This window comes from Myotis davidii, unplaced genomic scaffold, assembly GCF_000327345.1.
Source record: "Myotis davidii unplaced genomic scaffold, ASM32734v1 scaffold199, whole genome shotgun sequence".
In the NCBI taxonomy this organism is placed as follows: domain Eukaryota; kingdom Metazoa; phylum Chordata; class Mammalia; order Chiroptera; family Vespertilionidae; genus Myotis; species Myotis davidii.
In genome coordinates this window covers 4,427,533-4,448,399 of record NW_006290680.1, presented here as the reverse complement: position 1 = coordinate 4,448,399, position 20,867 = coordinate 4,427,533, and the positions used below count along the sequence as shown (strand labels likewise).

At 44.7% G+C, this 20,867-nt stretch overlaps 2 protein-coding genes across 7 annotated transcripts in view; both read right to left on the bottom strand.

The window, feature by feature from the left end:
- The window catches only part of PABPC1L (poly(A) binding protein, cytoplasmic 1-like), a 22,003-nt gene extending 9,814 nt beyond the window's left edge, over window positions 1-12,189 (bottom strand). For both annotated transcript variants that reach the window (XM_015563943.1, XM_015563942.1), the window contains exons 1-7: window positions 11,997-12,189; window positions 9,522-9,715; window positions 5,832-5,947; window positions 3,646-3,785; window positions 3,390-3,484; window positions 506-652; window positions 169-264 (exon numbers count right to left, since the gene is read on the bottom strand). In XM_015563943.1, coding sequence (XP_015419429.1) covers window positions 169-264; window positions 506-652; window positions 3,390-3,484; window positions 3,646-3,785; window positions 5,832-5,947; window positions 9,522-9,715; window positions 11,997-12,189 — 981 coding nt within the window. The remainder of the gene's footprint in view (window positions 1-168; window positions 265-505; window positions 653-3,389; window positions 3,485-3,645; window positions 3,786-5,831; window positions 5,948-9,521; window positions 9,716-11,996) is intronic.
- A 1,448-nt stretch (window positions 12,190-13,637) lies between these two features.
- The window catches only part of YWHAB (tyrosine 3-monooxygenase/tryptophan 5-monooxygenase activation protein, beta), a 21,225-nt gene continuing 13,995 nt past the window's right edge, over window positions 13,638-20,867 (bottom strand). For all 5 annotated transcript variants that reach the window (XM_006763778.2, XM_015563941.1, XM_015563939.1 and 2 more), the window contains exons 2-6: window positions 20,107-20,409; window positions 18,071-18,194; window positions 16,896-17,059; window positions 15,837-15,932; window positions 13,638-15,523 (exon numbers count right to left, since the gene is read on the bottom strand). In XM_006763778.2, the coding sequence (XP_006763841.1) occupies window positions 15,467-15,523; window positions 15,837-15,932; window positions 16,896-17,059; window positions 18,071-18,194; window positions 20,107-20,406 (741 nt within the window). In that variant the 5' untranslated portion in view covers window positions 20,407-20,409 and the 3' untranslated portion in view covers window positions 13,638-15,466. The remainder of the gene's footprint in view (window positions 15,524-15,836; window positions 15,933-16,895; window positions 17,060-18,070; window positions 18,195-20,106; window positions 20,410-20,867) is intronic.

The window sequence follows — 20,867 nt, the reverse complement described above, 5'->3', positions numbered from 1 at the left end:
TCCCTCCAGTGCAGACAAGCTCCAATGGGGTCAGACATGGCCCCAAAATCCAAAAGGTGTGGCTCTGCACCAACTCCCTGAAGGCCACGGAGGAAGAAGGGGTGTGTGGGGAGTGAGAGGATGGGAGGGGGAGGCTATCTGTCCACTGTGGGCACCCTCAGCCCTCACCTTGGCACTGGTGATCACTCCGTAAGGAGAGAACTCTTTCCTCAGCCTCTCATTATCAATGGAGTCGTCCAGGTTCTTCACATACAGGTTCACGCCCTGGAAGGAAAGGACACTGCTAGATATGCCTTCCTCCCCACGCTCCTGATTGACTTGTGTGGGGGGCAGTGGAAGCCCTGGTCTCCAAGCCTCCTGTTCCCAGCCCCGCACAATACCCATGCACCCCACCAATCACACAGCATGCCCTCACCTGGAAGCTGGAGCCCCCACAATCCCTCAAGCCTAGTTCCTGGATGTGGGTGGGGTTGCTAGAGGAAGGAATCACATTCAGGGCCCTCACCTGGTAATGATTCAGCCGGTCCTGCTTCATCTGCTTCATCTGCTGGAACTTTCGCTTAAGCTCATTCTGCCGCTCGGCCCACTTCTGGGCACGGCCCACATAGAGCAGCTGTCCTCTCACCTCCTTCCCGTTCATGTCCATCACAGCCTGTGCAGAGAAGATGCAGCGACAGTGCTTGGGAACCACCCCCGATGAGGCCCTGGCCTTAGACACGGCCTCCAGTCCCACCTCCCGGGTTTAGAAGGGACCACCTGCCAACCAGGCTGCCCTTGTTAGCTAAGAATCACTAGGACCAGGATAAAGGCCATCCACTTTTTAAAAACATGGGACAAAATTTCAGAGTAAACTGTAGATTTCTAAAAATTTGCTTCTGACTCTATTTTAAAAAGGGAAATTTGCAGTTTCCCATATTTGACAATCAGTTTATAACTACCAACACATGGATTTTTTAAAAACAAAGTAGCAAGCATAATTCTTTCAAAATGGCATGGCAGCATAATCAATATCTTTTACTTCATGTTGGATTTCACAGCATAAAGAATCCTTTTGCTAATTATGAGACCTTTTGTTTTAGAAACACTGGTGTCTTAACCCTGTTGATTTTGCTTTTCTTCAGTTAACTGGCCTAAGCCTACCAGACCCTAACTTGTCCGTGGCTTTGATTGCATGAAATCCTACATCTTTTGTGAGATATGCAACTTCTCTCTGCAAGCCATTGACACTGAACTGAATTTGCATGGACTTATCTGCAAAAATCTGCAAAAGGCAGACTTATGTGTGTACTGGCTCAACAGTTAGGATGAGATAATGGTGTTAGTGAAGAGAAATGTTGAAGGGAACTGACTTTTTCAGTGGTCCGTTCATTAGTAAATACTTTCACATAATGATGACTTTTGCTTTCCTGACTAAATGTGCAAATATATGTAAATATACATCGTGGACCCAGGAACTACCTGTTCTACAGCAGTCTTAAAAGTCATTACCAAAGTCTCTAAGACCTTGGAGTTAATGGATCCCTGCAGCTTCATCCATCTACTCCCACTTGTCATTTTACAGTTGGGGAAAACAAAACCTAGAGAGAGGGTGGGACTTGTCCAAGAACACACAAGAAGTTACCTTTCAAAGGAGCCATTTACTTAAGAACAAAACTTCAGAGTCAGAAAGAGTTTATTCTAACCCAGTGGAACCTAATACAACCCATGGAACCTAATAATAACAGCAGAGCCCATATTAGTGGGGGGAGATGAGAATGAATGCAAAACCCCTAGCACAGTGCCTGGCCCGTGCTAAGTGCTCAGTGAGAAGAGGCTGTTATCGAGATGGCACCAGGGTCCAGGTCTCCAGCCAGAATCCACCCTGAGCTGAGCTCTTGCATGTCCGGTAATCTTTTTTTTTTTTTTTTTTTTTTTTTATTTTATTGATTTTTTACAGAGAGGAAGGGAGAGAGATACAGAGTTAGAAACATCGATGAGAGAGAAACATCCATCAGCTGCCTCCTGCACACTCCCCACTGGGGATGTGCCCGCAACCCAGGTACATGCCCTTGACCGGAATCGAACCCGGGACCCTTCAGTCTGCAGGCCGACACTCTATCCACTGAGCCAAACCGGTTTCGGCTGTCCGGTAATCTTAATGGGGCAGCAACCATGGGAAGAGCTTTATGGTTGGTCATAAAGAGCTTTATGGTAGGCCAAATATAACTGTTATTCCCGCTTCTCATTGTATGATCTTGTACCATTCATTCACTCAGCAAATATGTATCTGGTAGCTACTGACAGGTACAATACTAGAGACTTAATGATGAAACAAGACCCAGCCTCTGCTCTCCATTCTTTTTTTTTCCTTTTTTTAATATATGTTCATTGATTTCAGAGAGGAATGGAGAGGGAGAGAGAGACAGAAACATCAATGATGAGAGAGAATCATTGATCGACTGTCTCCTGCATGCTCCCTAATAGGGATCGAGCCAGCAACCCGGGCATGTACTTGAATCGAATCCGGGCCCCTTCAGTCCACAGGCTGATGCTCTATTCACTGAGTCAAACCAGCTAGGACTCTACTCTCAGTTCTGTTTATGTACTACTAATGGAGAGAGACAGAAGGCATCACAAGTAAGGGATAACAGGAAGAGGCAGCTTCGTGAAGGAGGGAAAGTATGAGACCCAAAGGACAGGCACTAAATCGCCTAAAGCAATGCTGTCCCATAAGGTACTCAGTAGCCACATGCAGCTACTAAGCACTAGAAATATGGCTGGTCTGAATTGTGCTGGAGGTACCAGATTTCAAAGAATTAAGTACAAAAAAGCGGATATAAAAAAAATCTCAATTTTTATATTAAATGCTCATTGACGTGGTGATCATTTGAAAATGTTTATGTCGAATAAAATATATTACAACTAATTTCAAAGTTTCTTTTTTTACCCTTTTTAATGTGGCTATTGGAAATTGTTTTTTTTTAATCTACTGGAGAATTTTAAATTGCATATGTGGCTCACGTTACATTTTTATTGGACAGCACCGGTCTAATTTGCAGAAAAAGGGAAGTGTGAGAAAACAGCATTTACAAAGGCCTGGAAGCAAGAAATAGCATAGCACTTCCCTCCCTGCCTCAATCCCCCAATTAATTCAAGAAGAGGGTAGTGGCTGTCTCGAAGGCCCCTTCTACCTCTCATGCAGCAAGAACCTATAAAATAAGCAGCCACATGGCTCGGAAGTCCCGGAGGAGGCTGAAGCCTTCTGCCTTCAGCGCAGGCAGGAAGGGCCCAGGCTCATGTGACCTTTCCTTCCACAGGCAGCCGGAGCCCTCTGCTCCCGACCTCCCTTCTTCCTAGTCCTGGCCCAGCACCTTCTCCATGAGCAGGGCGATGGGGAGGCAGGCTCCTACCTTCTGGGCTTCCTCATGCTTCTCAAAGTTGACAAAGCCAAAGCCTCGGGAGTGGCCGCTGTCATCCCTCATCACCTTCACACTCAGCGTCTTCCCTGGGAAGGACCAACCTGGCTCAAAGGGGAGTTTCGGAAGCCCCAAGGTGTTCCCCTTTCCTCCCACAAGTCTCCAGAAAGCCCAGGAGGGCCTTTCCTCCCAGCCTGACTAGGGAGCAGAAGAGAAAGTGACCCCGAACTCCCTCGGGAAACACACTCACCGAACTGGGAGAAGAGCTCCTCCAGGCCCTGCTCGTCTATGTCCATTTGCAGGTTCTTCACATAGACGTTGGTGAACTCCATGGCCCGAACCCCCAGCTCAGCTTCCCGCTCCTGTCGGGACTTGAAGTGGCTGACGAAGCTGTGGACACACCGACAGGGTAGGCAGCTGCCAGCCACCAGCCACCCCCACCTCCATCGCAGCCCATCCCACAACCCTGGGTCACTGGAGCCAATTGCTACCAGCCTCGGGCCTCTGATCCCCTCATCAGAAGCCTGGGCAGGGCAATACTACTTAGAATATACCCAAGGCCTGACCACCTTCTGCAGCTTAGATTCGATGTTCCAGCATAAGATTAAGAAGACTTAATTCTTGTGGCAAATGCATAGGGAAGTCCTACCAGACACCAGGCAGCTGAGTGCACAGGAGATAAGAGCATGAACCTGGGAGTCACACTTGAATCCTCACTCTGCAGCTGCCTAGCTGTGTGACCCTGGGCAAGTTCCTTAACCTCTCTGAGTCTCAGTGTTCATTCCTGTAAAACTGGGGATCAAACTCACATCAAAGGGATTGCTCATTCATTTACCATGTACACTGGGGAAACAGTAGTGGGAGAACCAGACACAATCCATGCTAGTGCTGCTGTGGGGAAACTGAAATAACTTAAATACAATATTCACTTTAAAAATTGTAATCTCCAAGTTCATATCAACACACCTAGGAAAGTATCGTAGATTAAGAAAAACAAACAAACCAACAAAAACTGCTGTGGCCAGTTGGCTCAGTTGGGTGAGCGTTGTCTCATGCACCAAGAGGTCACCCGTTCAATTCCCCGGTCAGGGTACATGCCCAGGTTGCAGGCTCCAGTAGGGGGCATGCAGGGGGCAGCCGATTAATGTTTCTCTCTCTCTCCCCCCTTCCTCTCTCTCTAAAATCAATAAAAACATATTCTTTTTTAAAAAAATACATTTTATTGATTTTCCACAGAGAGGAAGGGAGAGGGACAGAGAGTTAGAAACATCGATAGGCGAGAAACACCGACCAGCTGCCTCCTGCACGCCCCCTACTGGGGATGTGCCCACAGCCAAGGTACATGCCCTTGACTGGAATTGAACCTGGGACCCTTGAGTCCGCAGGCTGACGCTCTATCCACTGAGCCAAGCCGGTTAGGGCAAAACATAGTCTTTAATAAAAGAAAAATACAAAACAAAACCAAGCATAAGAAAATTTGATAGTATCTATAGCACGTTTAGCACAAACAAGTTGTAGCTGGCACTAACACTTGAAGAAAACTGAGTGGCAAAGGTAAACCTGGACACATGGTAGCTAACAAAATAACATCCTTCTGGGAAAAGCCCACCACTGTTCAGTTGACAGAAGCTTGCCCTGGGAAACCCTGGACAGAATGACTCTCCGGGCATCTCCCAGCTCAAAGCCACCATCGCTCCATCGTGCTGAGCATGGGGCTGAGCCTTCAGATGCGCAGAAGCAAAACTGGGGGAGGGGCACTGCCAGAGAGATTCTCTCCAGCACCTGCATCTCAATTTTCCCATCTGAAGTGGGGATGATGCCAAACTGATATGTATGAAGATGGCCGGCTAAGCATATGCCTACTTTCCCACCCATCCCCAAATCCCATGAAATAACACAAAAGGCTTAAGAAAAAAATGCACAGGCATGCTGAGAAGGCCGAGCCCATTGATGATCTGGCCATTCCTTCAGAATCATCACTTCATTGACTCCTCAGAAAAATCCTCTAAGCATGTGTCAGCAGTCCCATTCTTACTGGAGGAAAGGGAGTCCTTGAGAGCTTAAGCCCCTCTTCCGAGGTCACACTGCCAGGAAGAATACCGGAGGCTGCTCAGTGCCTGGTGCCCTTCGATCAGTGGTTCTCAACCTTCTGGCCCTTTAAATACAGTTCCTCATGTTGCAACCCAACCATAACATTATTTTCGTTGCTACTTCATAACTGTCATGTTGCTACTGTTATGAATCATCATGTAAATATCTGATATGCAGGATGGTCTTGGGCGACCCCTGTGAAAGGGTCATTCGACCACCAAAGGGGTCGCGACCCACAGGTTGAGAACCGCTGCCTTAGATGGTGGTGGGGAGCATGGGTCCCCAGTTGGTGATGCTATGATTCTGTCCCTCCAGCTTCGGTCCACCCCCATGCCCGCCACTCACACTTTGCGGTTATTCAGCAGCATCCCATTCATGGTGCTGATGGCCTGCTGCGCAGCCTCACGGGTCTCAAAATGGACAAAGCCAAAGCCTCGGGAGCCGTGGTCATCACACACCACCTGGGCCACAAAGAAAAAGAACAAGAAGAGCATCCAACAGGGGGTTCAGGTAGAACAGCTAATATCTGAGTGCTCGCTCTGTGACTGTGACAGACAGTTCTATGTCACACAACAACTCCATTTTGGAGATGGGAAACTAAAGCTCAGAGGGGTTGATCCACTTGCTTAAGCTCACACAGTACCGTCCTCAAACTGAACGCAGGTCTTCTATACCACAGACAAGTTTTTAATTATCTTCCTAAGGTAATGGGTAAGAGGATCAGATTCAGTCTCCTATTCCTGCATCCCTGTTTCTAACAGCAAATTAGAAAAACCTCTTGAGTATCCATCAAGAGGCGACTGGTTACGTAAGTTACAGTACATTCGTGCTAGTGTGCAGCTGAGGAGAACATGGTAGATTATATGGCTGCCACAGAGTGATGTGGAGGGTATATCATTAAGTGGGGGAAAAATCAAGCCCAATTGAAAGTGAGCATCTACACAAGGGAAAATTTTAAACAGAAACAAAGAAAAATGTTAATAATGGTTATTTCTGGGGACTAGGGTTGAAGGGGATGGAGCCTTCTTTTCCACTTCATTCCTTTCCACATTGTTTAAACGTCATCAATTATGTACTGTTTCAACAACAGACTTGTTTTAATTTTGTAAAAGACCCACAAACATCCTACCCCTATTTGGTGAGCCCCCTGACTCAAATGAGAAGGACAGAGCTTGAGAATGGGAAAAATCCTCAGGTCACGTAGTTCCCATCCCTCTGGTTGAACTTGCACGAAGACCACTAATGCCCATTGCAGGGTGTCCCTAGCTCCACCCACCCTGCAGCCGGTGCCCCAGCTCAGCGAAGTGGCCTCTGCCTAGATGACCACCGCAGCCTCCCAACCCAGCTTGCATGCTGACCCCTGGGATGCTTTCTCCAAAATGGAATTGTGACGGTGTCCCATTGGTACCTCACTTCCAGGAGCTCCAGCTGTCCACAGAACTAGATCAACTTGACATGTGAGGCTCTTCAATTGGCCCTGCACTAGTATTCGTCCAAATCTAGGCCCAGCATACCCTCCTCCACTCTCCAGCCCCAAACAGGGTCCCCCACTTTCAACTCAAGCCCCAGCTTCCTTTCAAATTCAACCACGTTGACTGGGTCCCCGTTTTGGGGCCAAATACCTGCTAAGGGTATTGCATACTTATCTTGTTGTAGTAGCCATAAGAGCCCTTTCAAGAAATTCTTTTTTTGGTATTATTATTTATGATCAATTTTTAAAAATTTATCTTTATTGTTGAAAGTATTACAGATGTCCCCTTTGTGGTTTTTTCCCCCCATTGACCCCCTCTTCCCCGCACCCACCCCTCCCAGGCCTTCACCACACTATTGTCTGTGTCCATGGGCTATGCATATATGCATATAAATTCCCCCTGGTTAACCTCTGCCCACCCACCTCTGCCTTCCCGCTGAAATTCATCAGTCTGTTCCCTGCTTCTATGTTTCTAGATTTATTTTGTTCATCAGTTTATTTTCTTCATTAGATTCCACATATGAGTGAGATCATGTGATATTTATCTTTCTCTGACTGAGTTATTTCCCTTAGCATAATACTCTCCAGGTCCATCCATGCTGTTGCAAATGGTAAGAGTGAATCACAATACCAGATATCAAGTTATACTACAAGGCTACTATATTCAGAACGGCCTATACTGGCACAAGAACAGGCATATAGATCAGTGGAACAGAACAGAGACTCCAGATCCTGACACAAGCCATTATGCTCAATTAATATTTGACAAAGGAGGCAAGAGCATGCAATGGAGTCAAGACTGTCTCTTCAATAAATGGTGTTGGGAAATGGACAGGTACATGCAAAAAAAAAATGAAACTAGACCACCAACTTACACCATACACAAGAATAAACTCAAAACGGATAAAGGACTTAACTGTAAGTCATGAAACCATAAAAATCCTAGAAGAAACCATAGGCAGTAAAATCTCAGGCATCTCTTGTAGCAATATGTTTACCAATACATCTCCTAGGACTAAGGAAACCAAGGAGAAAATAAACAAATGGTACTACATCAAAATACAAAGTTTCTGCACAGCAAAAGAAACATCAACAAAATGAAAAGAGAGTCCATTGCATGGGAGAATATATTTGCCAAGGACACATCTGATTAAAGAGTTAATTTCCAAAATATATAAGGAACTCATACAACTTAACAAAAGGAAGACAAACAACCCAATTCAAAAATGGGCAAAGGACCAAAATAGATACTTCTCCAAAGTGGACATACAGAAGGCAAGAGACGTATGAAAAAATGCTCAAAGTCACTAATCATCCAAGAGATGCAAATTAAAACAACAATGAGGTATCACCTCACACCTGTCAGAATGGCTATCAACAACAAATCAACAAACAGTGTTGGTGATGTAGAGAAAAGGGAACCCCAGTCCACTGCTGGTGGGAATGTAGACTGGTGCAGCCACTGTGGAAAACAGTATGGCATTTCCTCATAAAGTTAAAAATGGAACTCCCATTTGGCTCTTTCAGGAAATGCTTAAACTCTTAAAGTGTCAGCTGACTGGGGAAAACGGAACTAAATATTTATTGAGCCATCTACTATGTGCCAATCTTATTCTAGGTACCAGGATACAAAGGTAAATAAAAACAAGATCATTACTCTTATGGAACGTCCACTCTATTATAAGAGAAATCTTAAAAACAAGATGTGGCCATTGATTGCAATGATGACCTCAATTAACGGCCTTCCTATATCCACACTCTTTGTCCTATAATTTCTATGTCCTCTCACTCTGAATTGGGTCTTGTGACTTGCTTTGGCAAATAGAATGCATTGGAAGTGACTGTGTGCCAGTTCCAAGCTTAGATCTCAAGAGGCCTGGTGAGCTTCCACTCTGTCTTCCAGGCCCCTGCCATTGCCATGGGCTAGCCTGCCTGAGGATGAAAGTCCATAGGGAGGAAAGCTGGGGTGTTCCAGCGAACAGCCAACCACTGCCTAGACAGGGGTGGGCAAACTTTTTGACTCGAGGGCCACAATGGGTTCTTAAACTGGACCGGAGGGCCGGAACAAAAGCATGGATGGAGTGTTTGTGTGAACTAATATAAATTCAAAGTAAACATCATTACATAAAAGGGTACGGTCTTTTTTTTTTTTTAAGTTTTATTCATTTCTAATGGGCTGGATCTGGCCCGCGGACCGTAGTTTGCCCATGGCTGGCCTAGAAGCAGAGCCACCCAGCTCTCCGTAGGCACATGAAGGAGCCCAGCCAAGGCCAGCCCTGTTCAGCTGAACTCAGCCCAAATCACCACCTGCCGAATTATAAGCTAAGTAATGGCTGTTGACAGTGATTAAGCTTTGGGGTGGTTACACAGCAAGAGCAGACTGAAACACAGGTGGCCTCTGATAGGTATGTGAAGATGAAACTGAAAGAATTACTTCCATTCCGGTCCTTGCTGAACCTAGAGCTTAACTGAAAAGACCTCATATACTATAAAGTGAGGTGCTGCTTGGAATACCTCTACCACACAGGTACTTGACCCAGACCCCCTCAAGAGGGCACACCAACCTTGCAAGACAGGATGTTTCCAAAGGTGGAGAAGGTGTCATATAAGGCCTTGTTGTCAATGGACTCCTCCAGGTTCTTGATGAAGATGTTGCCCACACCCGACTTTCGAAGTCCTGGGTCTCGCTGGGACCACATGATGCGAATGGGCTGGCCTTTGATAACCTCAAAGTTCATTGTATCCAGTGCCAGCTCCGCTGGGCAGAAGGAGGAGAGAAAGGAGCAAGTTAAGGGGACTCCCTGAGCCCTTAGGTGCTTACTGGTAATTGGGAGCCTCCTTCCAAAAAAAAAAAAAAAATGAGCCAGTGTCTGGGTCTCACTGGAGATAGAGCCTGAAGGCTCAGGAGGGATAAGAATTAAAGTGTATGGCACTCCTCCCACTTTTTTGGATCTCATTCAACTCCTCACTATAGCCATGTGAGCATGGATTTCTACCCCCATTTTACAGAAGGGAAAACTGAGGTTCAGAAAGGGGAAAGATCAGTGTCAGAGCCAGGTCTACTGTGGTCTCTAAAGCACACCGAGTAGATAAAAATGTAAAGGAGGGCCTCTATGGCAGCAGTCAGAGAAAATTCAAGCTCAGAGGTGCTGAGCAGCAGAGTTGAGATTTGATCCCAAGTAGTAGGATTTTGGGGGAGGCAAACATCACCTCTCTGAGCTGGTTTCTTTCTCTGAAGTAGTGATGATGATGATGGTGATATTAACCACCCTTTCACACCTACCTCTACGTTGTTGGACAGGCTGAAAATTAAATAAGGTATGCAAGGTGCCGCCCTAACCGGGTTGGCTCAGTGGACACAGCCTCGGCCTGCGGACTGGGAGGTCCTGGGTTCGATTTCGGCCAAAGGCACATGCCAGGGTTGTGAGCTTGATCCCCACTAGGGGGCGTGCAGAAGGAAGCCAATCAGTGATTCTCTCTCATCACTGATGTTTCTATCTCTCCCTCTCCCTTCTCTGAAATCAATAAAGAAATGTATATATATATTTTAAAAGGTATGCGAGGTGCCTTGTCCTTAGCACCTGGTTGGCAAATGGCAGTGTGTCTGAAAACAGCAGCCTATGCCTGCCCTCTTGGATTGCTATGGCCTTTACCTCTCCCCGGTAACATGCTGTCCCCTGCTTAAAGGATTCCTCTACCTTCAGAAGCATGGACAGGAACTGTGCAGAACTCAGTGGAGTCTGGTTTTTCCATCGAGTTCTACCAATGAACACCCAGGGCTAAACCCCTTCTCTCTGGAGCTCAGCCTCCCCATCTATGAAGTCTGGCCAAAAGGTCAGGTGTGCAGAACTTGGAGAAAGCTGGAAATGGCAGTGGGTGGGGAAAGCAGAGCAAAGGAGAAGTCCCCCTGGAATCCAGCTCAGTCACCCCCTGGGAAACAGGCTGAACCACCCCAGCAAACCCCCAGCTGGAGGGGAACCTCCTCATCCACCCAGCAGATGCAGAGTAAGCCTTTTTGGGTTGTTTCTGGAGTCTTGCACCTGAATGCTGGTTACTTTTTTTTTTTCCTTAGGTTACACTTATTGAGCCCATGCAGTGGTTCTCAAACCTTCTGGCCCTTTAAATACAGTTCCTCATGTTGTGACCCAACCATAAAGTTATTTTCGTTGCTACTTCATAACTGTAATGTTGCTACTGTTATGAATCATAATGTAAATATCTGATATGCAGGATGGTCTTAGGCGACCCCTGTGAAAGGGTCGTTCAACCGCCAAAGGGGTCGCGACCCACAGGTTGAAAACCGCTGTAACTGGAGCGACTTCATAGACAGTTTTCCTTCCAAGCCTTAGCTCCCATTTCACAGATGAAGTGTCAAGTGTGAACTTTTGCTCAAGCTCACACCCTAGTGGAAAAACTTGAACAAAACCGGGGCTCTTAAAGTCTCACCAGAGGTGTGGGCACACCCACCTCGCAAGCGCTAATCAATCCCATCAGCTCTGAGGAACGGGTTGTGGAGCCCAAGGTGGAGGCGGTTTTTCTGGGCTTGCCAAGGGAAAAGCGCCTGGTGCAGACCTGGTGTCCGCAGCCGGGAGAGCCCGAGCCCCAGCTCCCCTGGCTTCCCGACTCGTTACCTATGTCGCCTCACACATCGTCCTCACCAGGTGCTTTGAATTTTCTCCTCCTCCCCTCTATCAAGCAGGTCCGCTCCCCATTTTTCAGAAAGGCAAGGGAAGCTCAGAATGGTTGAGTAATTTGCTCAAAGTCACACAGCTGCTGGCTTCCTAATCCTAGGTTGGCCCTAAAGCCCTTGGTTGTTTCCACTCGGCCTTACTGTCTCCCCTCTACAAACTGGAGCACCAGAAAAACACACAGTAGGCACACACTAATTGCTAGTTACTGCTCAGGGCCTCAGGGGGCTCCCTGGACCTGTTTCCCTGGCTGCAAAACTGAAGCTGCGGGAGCAGAGATGGCAGAGCGGACGGCCGAGATGCCGTGGGTGCACCGTGCGCCAGTCCGTCCATCCCCAGCCCCGGGCTCACCGTCGGCCGGCTGCTGGAAGTTGATGTAGGCATAGCCCAGAGAGCGGCGGGTGGCCACGTCGCGGCACACACGGATGGACAGGATGGGCCCGGCAAGCGAGAATTTCTCGTACAGCATCGCCTCGGTCACGTCGGGGTGCAGGTCGCCCACGTAGAGCGAGGCCAGCGGGAAGCCCGGGCCGCTGGCGTTCATGGTGGGCGGGGGAACGAGGCGCCGGCCCCGCGCCCCGCGCGCGTCACACGGGCGGGAACCTCGGCGGCGGCGGGCGCGCAGGAAGCAAGGGACTCTCCGTCCCTGCGCGGCCGCCCCTTCTTTTTACCATCCCTCGGCGCCCGCGTGCCAATCACCCACGCTCCGGCCCCTCCCCTCTTAGGGCCCCACCTGGGACCCCTCAGCATTCTAGAAGCCTCCGGAGGCGGGAGAGCCCTCACCTGGCCCGGGGTGGGGCTGAGCTCTCTGGGAGGGCCTGAACCTGAGTTGTAATCCCCAATGTTACTGCCTTTACGGGCCCGATTCCCGTCTTTGTAAACTCCCTCTTCATAAGGATTAAAGGAGACCGTACATCCTGTTTGCATTACAAACAAGAGTATTTTGGAGCGGGATGCTGGCTATTTTCAAAGGCGTGTACCTAGCCAGGTGAGTCTTTTTCTCAAGGCAGCCCAATCTAGCCCCACCCTCTGGAACCAGCATTGTGACTTGGGACTGAAGGCTCCATGTGGGAATTCGAGACCACTAAGGCGTTCTTCGACACTGCCTCCTATGTAGTTTGCATATACCTTTCCCTGGGATATTCCCTGCCCACCTCTTTCTCATTAAGGATCCCCTTCACCTGCACACCACTAGGAAGGCTCACCAAGTGACTCTAAGGAACAGTGAGGTCCCGATGCAGTTAGGGCGGTGGTCCCAAGCGGAGCAGCAAGACCCTTCCAGCAATCTTGAGTTTGCAGATTCGATCTGTGGGTATCCGAAGAATTCCAATCCATTGTGGGACAGTACTTCACCTGGCCTCTAGGAGGGGCGGACCCTCCAGATTTCCCTGCTGCAACAAAGCAGGTCCCACTGACCTTTGGCTGGGTGTGTCTCTGAAAGGTGGAACAGCTCCAGAACCAGGGGCAGGAGCTGGTCTGACTGCCCAGCCCACAGTAGCAAGAAGGCACCAATCAATTCTAATCTTGGGCTAGAAATTACTCCCTCCTCCCAATCATTTTCCTCTCCTTGGAGGAAATCCCATGAGGATACACAGAGCTGCTGGCTACCATAGTGTTGAGACAGATGACAGACTATTACTTCGGAGATGACCAGGCCTTATGTAACCATCTCACTGTCTTGGTTACATCTCAGGGTTTAAAAAATGAGGGGGGGGGGAGGAGGAAGAGACTTGAAGGGGATGCAAAATCCACTGGCATCACCAAATTTTAGAAGCTCCCAAAGACCTAAAGTGGTTTATATAAGGTGGGTAGGCTTTGTATTAATGGTAATTTCTTTCCTTTGACAACACCTTGACTTCAAGTTCTAAAGGATGACATAAAGCTGTTGCCTACTTTTAAAGAAAGAGTAGAGCCTACAATGAGTTTGATAAAAAAAAGTTAGCTAATTCTGGTAGTGATAGAAATGGTGCCACACATCAATACACAGGCAACTAACTGATAAAATTTTTTATTTCACTTTTGAATTTTTACACGTTTCCTGATTATTTCGTGTAAGGTGGAAACTAGAACTGTTTAAAAGACATTCACAAATCTAGTACATCAATAACCAGGGATTTTTCTTTTTTTACTATACTATTTTCACAACCACGGGTGTGCTTGCTAGGCAATATAACCATCACAGAAGCAAACGTGAGGCAGAATACTGGTAAGGAAAAACAAAGCAAGAAAGAGCTACCAGATATACAGACAGGCTCGTTCCACGTTCACTACTGCATTTTCAAGCGCCAAGTATTTAACTGCACATTTTTGTTCAGCTAGAAAGGAGGGATTTTTTTTTTTTTGGTTTGTTTTCATCAGTGCATGAAGGTTTCTTTTCTCATTTCGGCAGATGGACAAACAGATGGATACTACAGCTATGTGGAATGTTAAAGAGAGGGGGGATACTGTGAGACTGGTAGGCCTGGGTATTCTGGATTCTCCCCAATGCAGTGATCATGCAACTTCCCTGCATCAGAGGGTCTTGTTTAAACACGTCTGTGAACTTGGCTGGATGAGTACAGTTGGGAGATCAGGTACCAACAAGCATTATCAGGGCTGGCTGTTAATACAGGGAGGAGTCATGGATATTTAAAAATACTTTTTGATTCAGATCTTGGTGTGACGGAAGAACAACTGTGCTGAAAACTGGAGGAAGACAGAACTACGGTGCTGGAAGATCTTCTTGACTGAAACAAGGCCTGCTCACCAAAGTGCTCACCAATTTCCCTTCTCACCCCCTCCAGGCCTCCTATCCCTGTCCATATAATATTAAACTGTGAACAAAAGAAAAATAAAGATAAACTTCAAAAAGAAAAGAAAAGGTAAAGCAGCAGGACAGAAACTTAAAGAGAGAAAAAAAAGTCAACAGTCAAAAAGACAGTGGGAAAGAATGTTTAGATTTCAAAATTTAAAAGCCCGGGGCTAGGAAGAACCCAAAGACTGAGCACTCCTCGTGTGAAAGGCAATCTCTGCAGAACATTATTCATAAAGTTATTACCCAGGAGACAGATAAGGCCATTCATAAGATACATGGCTTGCTTTCTTCTTTAGCTCATGGTTACAAGGAAAATAAGATTTCACGACTGAAGCACAAGTTGCAAATCAGTAACATTGTTGTAGGACAGGGGTTTTAGTCATGTGTGTTGTATGAGCACTGGACCTTCTCATGGTGTCATAACCCAGTTAACTGCCACAAAGAATTTCAATTTTCAACTTTGAGTTTCCTCAGAGGAAGACACTGGTCATGAACTTTTGAGTGGCAAGAGCCACAACTGGTCAAGTGTCTATAAGCCCTGAACAGGCATAATTACTGTGAATTGCCATTAAACTCGAATGCGAAATGACAGGTATCTCACTCCAAGTCCCAGCATCACAATATAATCACTACAACTTTCTGTACAACTGTACAATGGAGCAGTATTTCAGTGACCGTTTAAACTTTCCCCAAGTTACAGATAATTCAGGTCTATTTTTTCTACCAGTAAGAGTTCTGCTTAGTTACAAAACCCCATAATCACAGTGTTCAGTTTTAAAAAAAATTAAACACACAGTAATCCTGTCAATGTTAAAAATCAAAACTTCAGAATGCCGTGGCATTTACGTGACCAATTTGAGTTTAAGATACAAATACCAGCTGTTTATCCCATGGACCATTTTTGCTAGGCTGAGGCTGTGAAAAATCGAAAAGTCAATGTACGATTCTTTTTTTTTTTTTATCGCACAAAGGGATATATGTGGAGGGTACAGAGTGACACTGAACAGATCACGGAGCACAATACACATTAGTTCTCTCCCTCCCCAGCATCTCCTTCATCTCCCTGGTTTTCCGACGTCCACAGCTGCAAGAGAAAAACAGAGTTATGATCAAAGCAGGCTACTAAAATGTACTCTCAGCGGTTTCCCATCTGTAGCACCTTATCTCTCCCTCGACTGTTTAAAATTCTCCCTGTATGAGTGACAACAGTGATGACTAAAAAGGTCAAAACTTTAGTACTCATTCAACACTTAAATTGAACCAATTTAACACTTTAAAATATTAACTATACTTACAAGGTACAAAACTCTTTTGGGTCTTGGGCAATAGTGAATTATGAGGTGGGTGAGTAGACCATGAACCCTCCAAAAGCAGTCACTGAAACCAGTAGTACTTACAGTGAGATTGTCCCTAAGCAACTGCATGATCAGCGTGCTGTCTTTGTACGACTCTTCATTCAGTGTATCCAATTCAGCAATTGCTTCATCAAATGCCTACAACAAAGAGTCTTTAGCAAAGAAATCACAGGTTTTCTGGAGCACATTTAGTCCAATTTTTTCCTGTTGACAAAGGAATATAATTTATCCTGTCCAGCACTTTGGGAGAACCTAGGCCATTATTACCTTGTTTGCTAATGGTTTCAGCAAACATATAATGAATGTTTATAAAGCACCAACAATGACAAAAATTCTTAGATAAGTCAGCAGGTATCACTGTTAATACAGAATTCATTCTAGGCAAATTCATGTAATTTTTTATTTCTTTATTTTTATATATTTTATTGATTTTTTACAGAGAGGAAGGGAGAGGGATAGAGAGCTAGAAACATCGAAGTGAGAGAAACATCGATCAGCTGCCTCCTGCACAACCCCCACTGGGGATATGCTCGCAACCAAGGTACATGCCCTTGACCAGAATCGAACCTGGGACCCTTTAGTCCGCAGGCCGACGCTCTATCCACTGAGCCAAATAGGCGAGGGCCAAATTCAAAAACATTTCTAGTAATCCTTTAAGAAAACAAACAAAACAACAAAAAAACCCCAAACCAAAAACAAAACAAAAAAAAACTACAACTCAAAAGGTCTGGATACAAGGGATCAAGGGAGAACAGAAATTCACACCACGAACTTTGATTCAATTATGCAATGGAACTTTGAGAATTCATTTCACACACTTTTCCAAATTCTACAACCTAAAGCTTGACAAGAAAAACAAACTACCTTCACCCTGACTTTTCCATAACCCCACCCTCAAATACTAATCAAACAACAAAAATAAAACACAAAATAGCAGATGTTAAGAAGAAATCAAAAAGTAGGTCTGAATTTATTTCATAAAATATATACTTAAGTATATATTTTATGAAAATAGTCCAAGACAATGAGTTATATTCAGGAAATAAGTAACTAAGAACAGCACTGTTCTACTATGATCAGAAACCAGAGGGCCTTTCTCACCGTTTTCGCCAGGCTGCAAGCCTTTTCAGGAGAGTTCAGAATCTCGTAGTAAAACACTGAGAAATTCAGTGCCAGGCCAAGTCGAATGGGGTGTGTAGGCTGCATTTCTTTCTTACTAATTTCAAATGCTTCCTGGTAAGCCTGCTGAGAGTTCGACACAGTGGCTAAAAGAAAGATAAAAAAAAATATTAAAAGGTTGGGTTCTTTCAAAGGCTGCATCACATACTGGACAACTATCAAATTATTTTACCAAACTAGGCTGGATTAAATGGTCAGTGACGCCACCATTTGATTAACAATCATTTGCTAAAAAAAAAAAAAAAAATCATTTGCTAAATGTTTGTTCTAAGTTAAGTACTACATGAAATGCTTTGGGGGAAAACAAAAAGAAGCATGACAAAGCCCACTAAGGCAGTAAGAAATACAGAAATAACCTTTAACAAGATAGAACATAAAAAATATGCTCTAGTAGATAGGTCATGAACTTTGAACCCAAAGTTGAATTACCAGCTCTTATTCACTAGGTGTGTGGCTTGAAGTGAAAACCTCTTGTAGCCTTGGTTTCCTTATCAGAAAAATGAACAGACTTCCACCCAAACTCCCAAGGTTGTGTAAGGAATAAAGGAGACTCTATAATATTTGGCACATAATAAAACACAGCTATAATTATCACCACCACAGTAATACATGTATGAGATAAAAGAGATGCATCACTCTTTATATGGTGCTTTCATGGTCAAGTTTCCCCTCTAAAGAGAGGGGAGGGCGCGAGAGGAAAACAATGATGTGAGAGAGACATATCAATTGGTTGACTCCTGCATGCTCCCCAGCCAGGACTGGGGATGGAGCCTGCAACTGAGGTATGTGTCCTTTACCGGAATTGAACCTAGGACCCTTCAGTCCACAGGCTAATGCTCTATCCACTGAGCTAAACTGGTTAGGACTGCACCAGACTTTTAATGCCCTCCCTATCTTCCCTTAGATACATTTTGATCTGTCAACCCACTTGATGACTAAATACACGAAGTGCTTTCACACAGGTCAGCACCATGCTATGGTCTGAGTGCTGTGATGTTAGTGTCTACAGTGAACAGACAAGGAAAAACTGTTAAAATTATAAAGGAAAACTGACTCCACTAGTGCTCAAATTTCTTTTCTTTTTTAATGTTACTTACTTTGCTTATTGTCTCCAGAAGCCACCTCAGAAAGATATCTAAAATAATCTCCTTTCATTTTCAAGTAGAACACCTTACTTTCTGGTTGTGTAGCATTGGGAATAAGATATTTGTCCAACAGCTCCTAAAAAATGATTCACATTTTGTTAAGAATCTGGAAATATTATTTACAAGATGTTAAAACTATGTCTGAGATTCAAGAAACACGCTACCACTTCTAAATATTTTTTTTGAAGATTAAAAAAAAACATTTTTCATCCAAAGCGTTTAAAAGTTTTTAGCAGATGTCTGTTTTCTTCTGTTAAAAATCACTTCACCATCCATAAGGGGTTGATTAAAGTAGAGCCATACAATGGAATGCTATGTAGGCCTTAAAAATGATGATGTGGAACTACACTGTTAAATATGAAAAGGTTCTCAAAAGAATTGAGTGAAATAAAAATGGCAGATTACAAATATCACATGAATCCTATTTTAATATTAAAATATGTGTCTACACGCACAAAAACATGTAGAGGAAAAGTCTGGAATGATACTTTTTCAATGTTAATAATGGTTCTCTAGGTGACAGGAACTATCTGTATGACCTTGGACAAATGACCTAACTATGCTTAGCCTCAGTTTCCTCTGCTCTCCATCAGGAAGCACAATAGCCATCTTCTAGAGTAGTTATGAGAAAGAGCTAAATACATGAAGTGCTTAACACGTTGCCTGGCACATAGTAAGCACTCAAAAGGTAGCTACTACTATTATTAATAATAAATTCCTTTAAACATTTATGCTTACAACAAAAGCAGTTCTGAAGGAGTCCAAGCTTCGTAAACAGAGCAATATTTTCGAAGAGTTGTTTTAGAATGTGGCATCCTGAAAAACTGGTTAAGAGGCAGTAAGTACCATGCGTTCTTCACATTCTTTCAGATGCTCTTAAAAGCTGGTCTACATTTTCAGGAATTATGGAACTTTCTTGCCCTTGGAATACATGCCATACTTCATCTGAATATCAGATGCACCTAACATTCAGGAATTAGTGCACCATTAACAAACCCCCAAATTACCAACAGGCAACAAATTTAGTCATGACATTCTTACACTATGAGTCTAACAAAAAGAGCAGCTCAATGCAAAAGCTTAGTTATAAGGGGATGTAATCAATCAAAGTGAAAAGATGCAAAGGGCAATAGTAATTTTAATTCTTTGCAGACAGACAGGGTACAACTCCTTATGGGTTAGGGATGAGGAGAACTGCCTGATGGCTGACAAGCTTTGTACAGGTTTTCAAAAGAAAGGTGTCATGGGCAGTAATTCGGAGAGGCAGCCAGCAGGGGAGGAGGTAGATCCACAAGTGTGAATTCCTTTTCCCTTCAAAGCAGCCCTCACTGTTCATTTTTACCTGATTTCACCTGGAAGAAAAAGAAAGTTCCCAGTGGGCTCAGGATGTGAGGGAAAGACAATATGATCATGATTTGCTCTAGGATATGCACCCCTCCCATCCAACCCCAGACGGTGGTCAGAGTGAAAGCAGTTAGGAATCAATCATCTGACCAAGGTTCCTATAAAACATAGGAGAGGGAAATCCCCAAACCACTGTTGATTTGGCTTGGGAATGGAGGCCCAAACTGACCTATGTGGTAACTTTCGGACAAAAGCAGGACTTTACACTGGGCAGGCATGAAAAGTAGCTCAGCTTTTTGCTCCTAGTATACAGAATAGCCTATCTGTGCTGCATCTATCTATAATCCTGCCTATCTCGATTCAATTTCTAAAGAAAAGATGGAGGAATGTTGACTAAATGTTCCTATTTTTCACAGGTCTTTTTGAAAGGAGAGAGGAAAATTCTCCATAAGTGATAAGCAACCTCTGATCAAATAAGAGGTAAGAAAAATAACTTCATATGCTTAAAAATTATTTGCAAATGGTTTGCAGCTTTCCAGTATACTCAGACACCTTTGTCTCATAAGCTGTTTGAGAGTTTGCATTTGAACATTAAATTAATACCACTTACAAATAACTGTTTGAAACAGAAGCACTGGCCTTACCAGAACATCGTTGCAGATGTCCTGCAGTTCTGCCTCTATCTTCTCCCGGTACTCTTTGCCCATCTGCTGCTTCTTCTCGTTCCTCTCTGTTTTCTGTTCAATGCTGGAGATGACACGCCAGGAAGAACGGCGGGCGCCTACCACATTCTTGTAGGCGACAGAGAGCAGATTTCTCTCTTCATTGGAGAGTTCATGCCCCTGTTCTGTGACTGCCTTCATAGCTGCAGCCATGTCATCATAGCGCTCAGCCTGCTCGGCGAGTTTGGCTTTCTGTACCAGCTCACTTTTATCCATGGTCATTCCCTAAAACAAGAACAAGAGAAAAAGAAAGCAAATGTCAGGCTTTAGGGTCCAGAAAATGCGTGTGTGAATCTTCTTCCACCCATCTGAAAAGAAACATACCTGTATGTGTAACAGCTATTTCCAGATGCCCTCAACAACACTGACCAGAAACACCTATCAGCTTAGGTATTTTGCTAAGATTTTTTTCTTTGGTCAATTAATTTTCCCAACAATACTACAGGGTAGATATGTTCATAACAATCCCGTCCCCCTTCTTTGAGGTGAAGAAACAGAGGTTCAGCAAAGGCAACATTGCTTAGAGATGACAGAGGGCCAGAACTCACATTCAAGTGTCTCTGTCTCTACAGTTTTTGTTTTCTTCTACATTCCTCATCTGCCTCAACACACAGAGACTGCTTAATAATGATTTCTTTAGAAACTTATGCTACATATATGTTCTTTACCTTTCTCAAAAATTG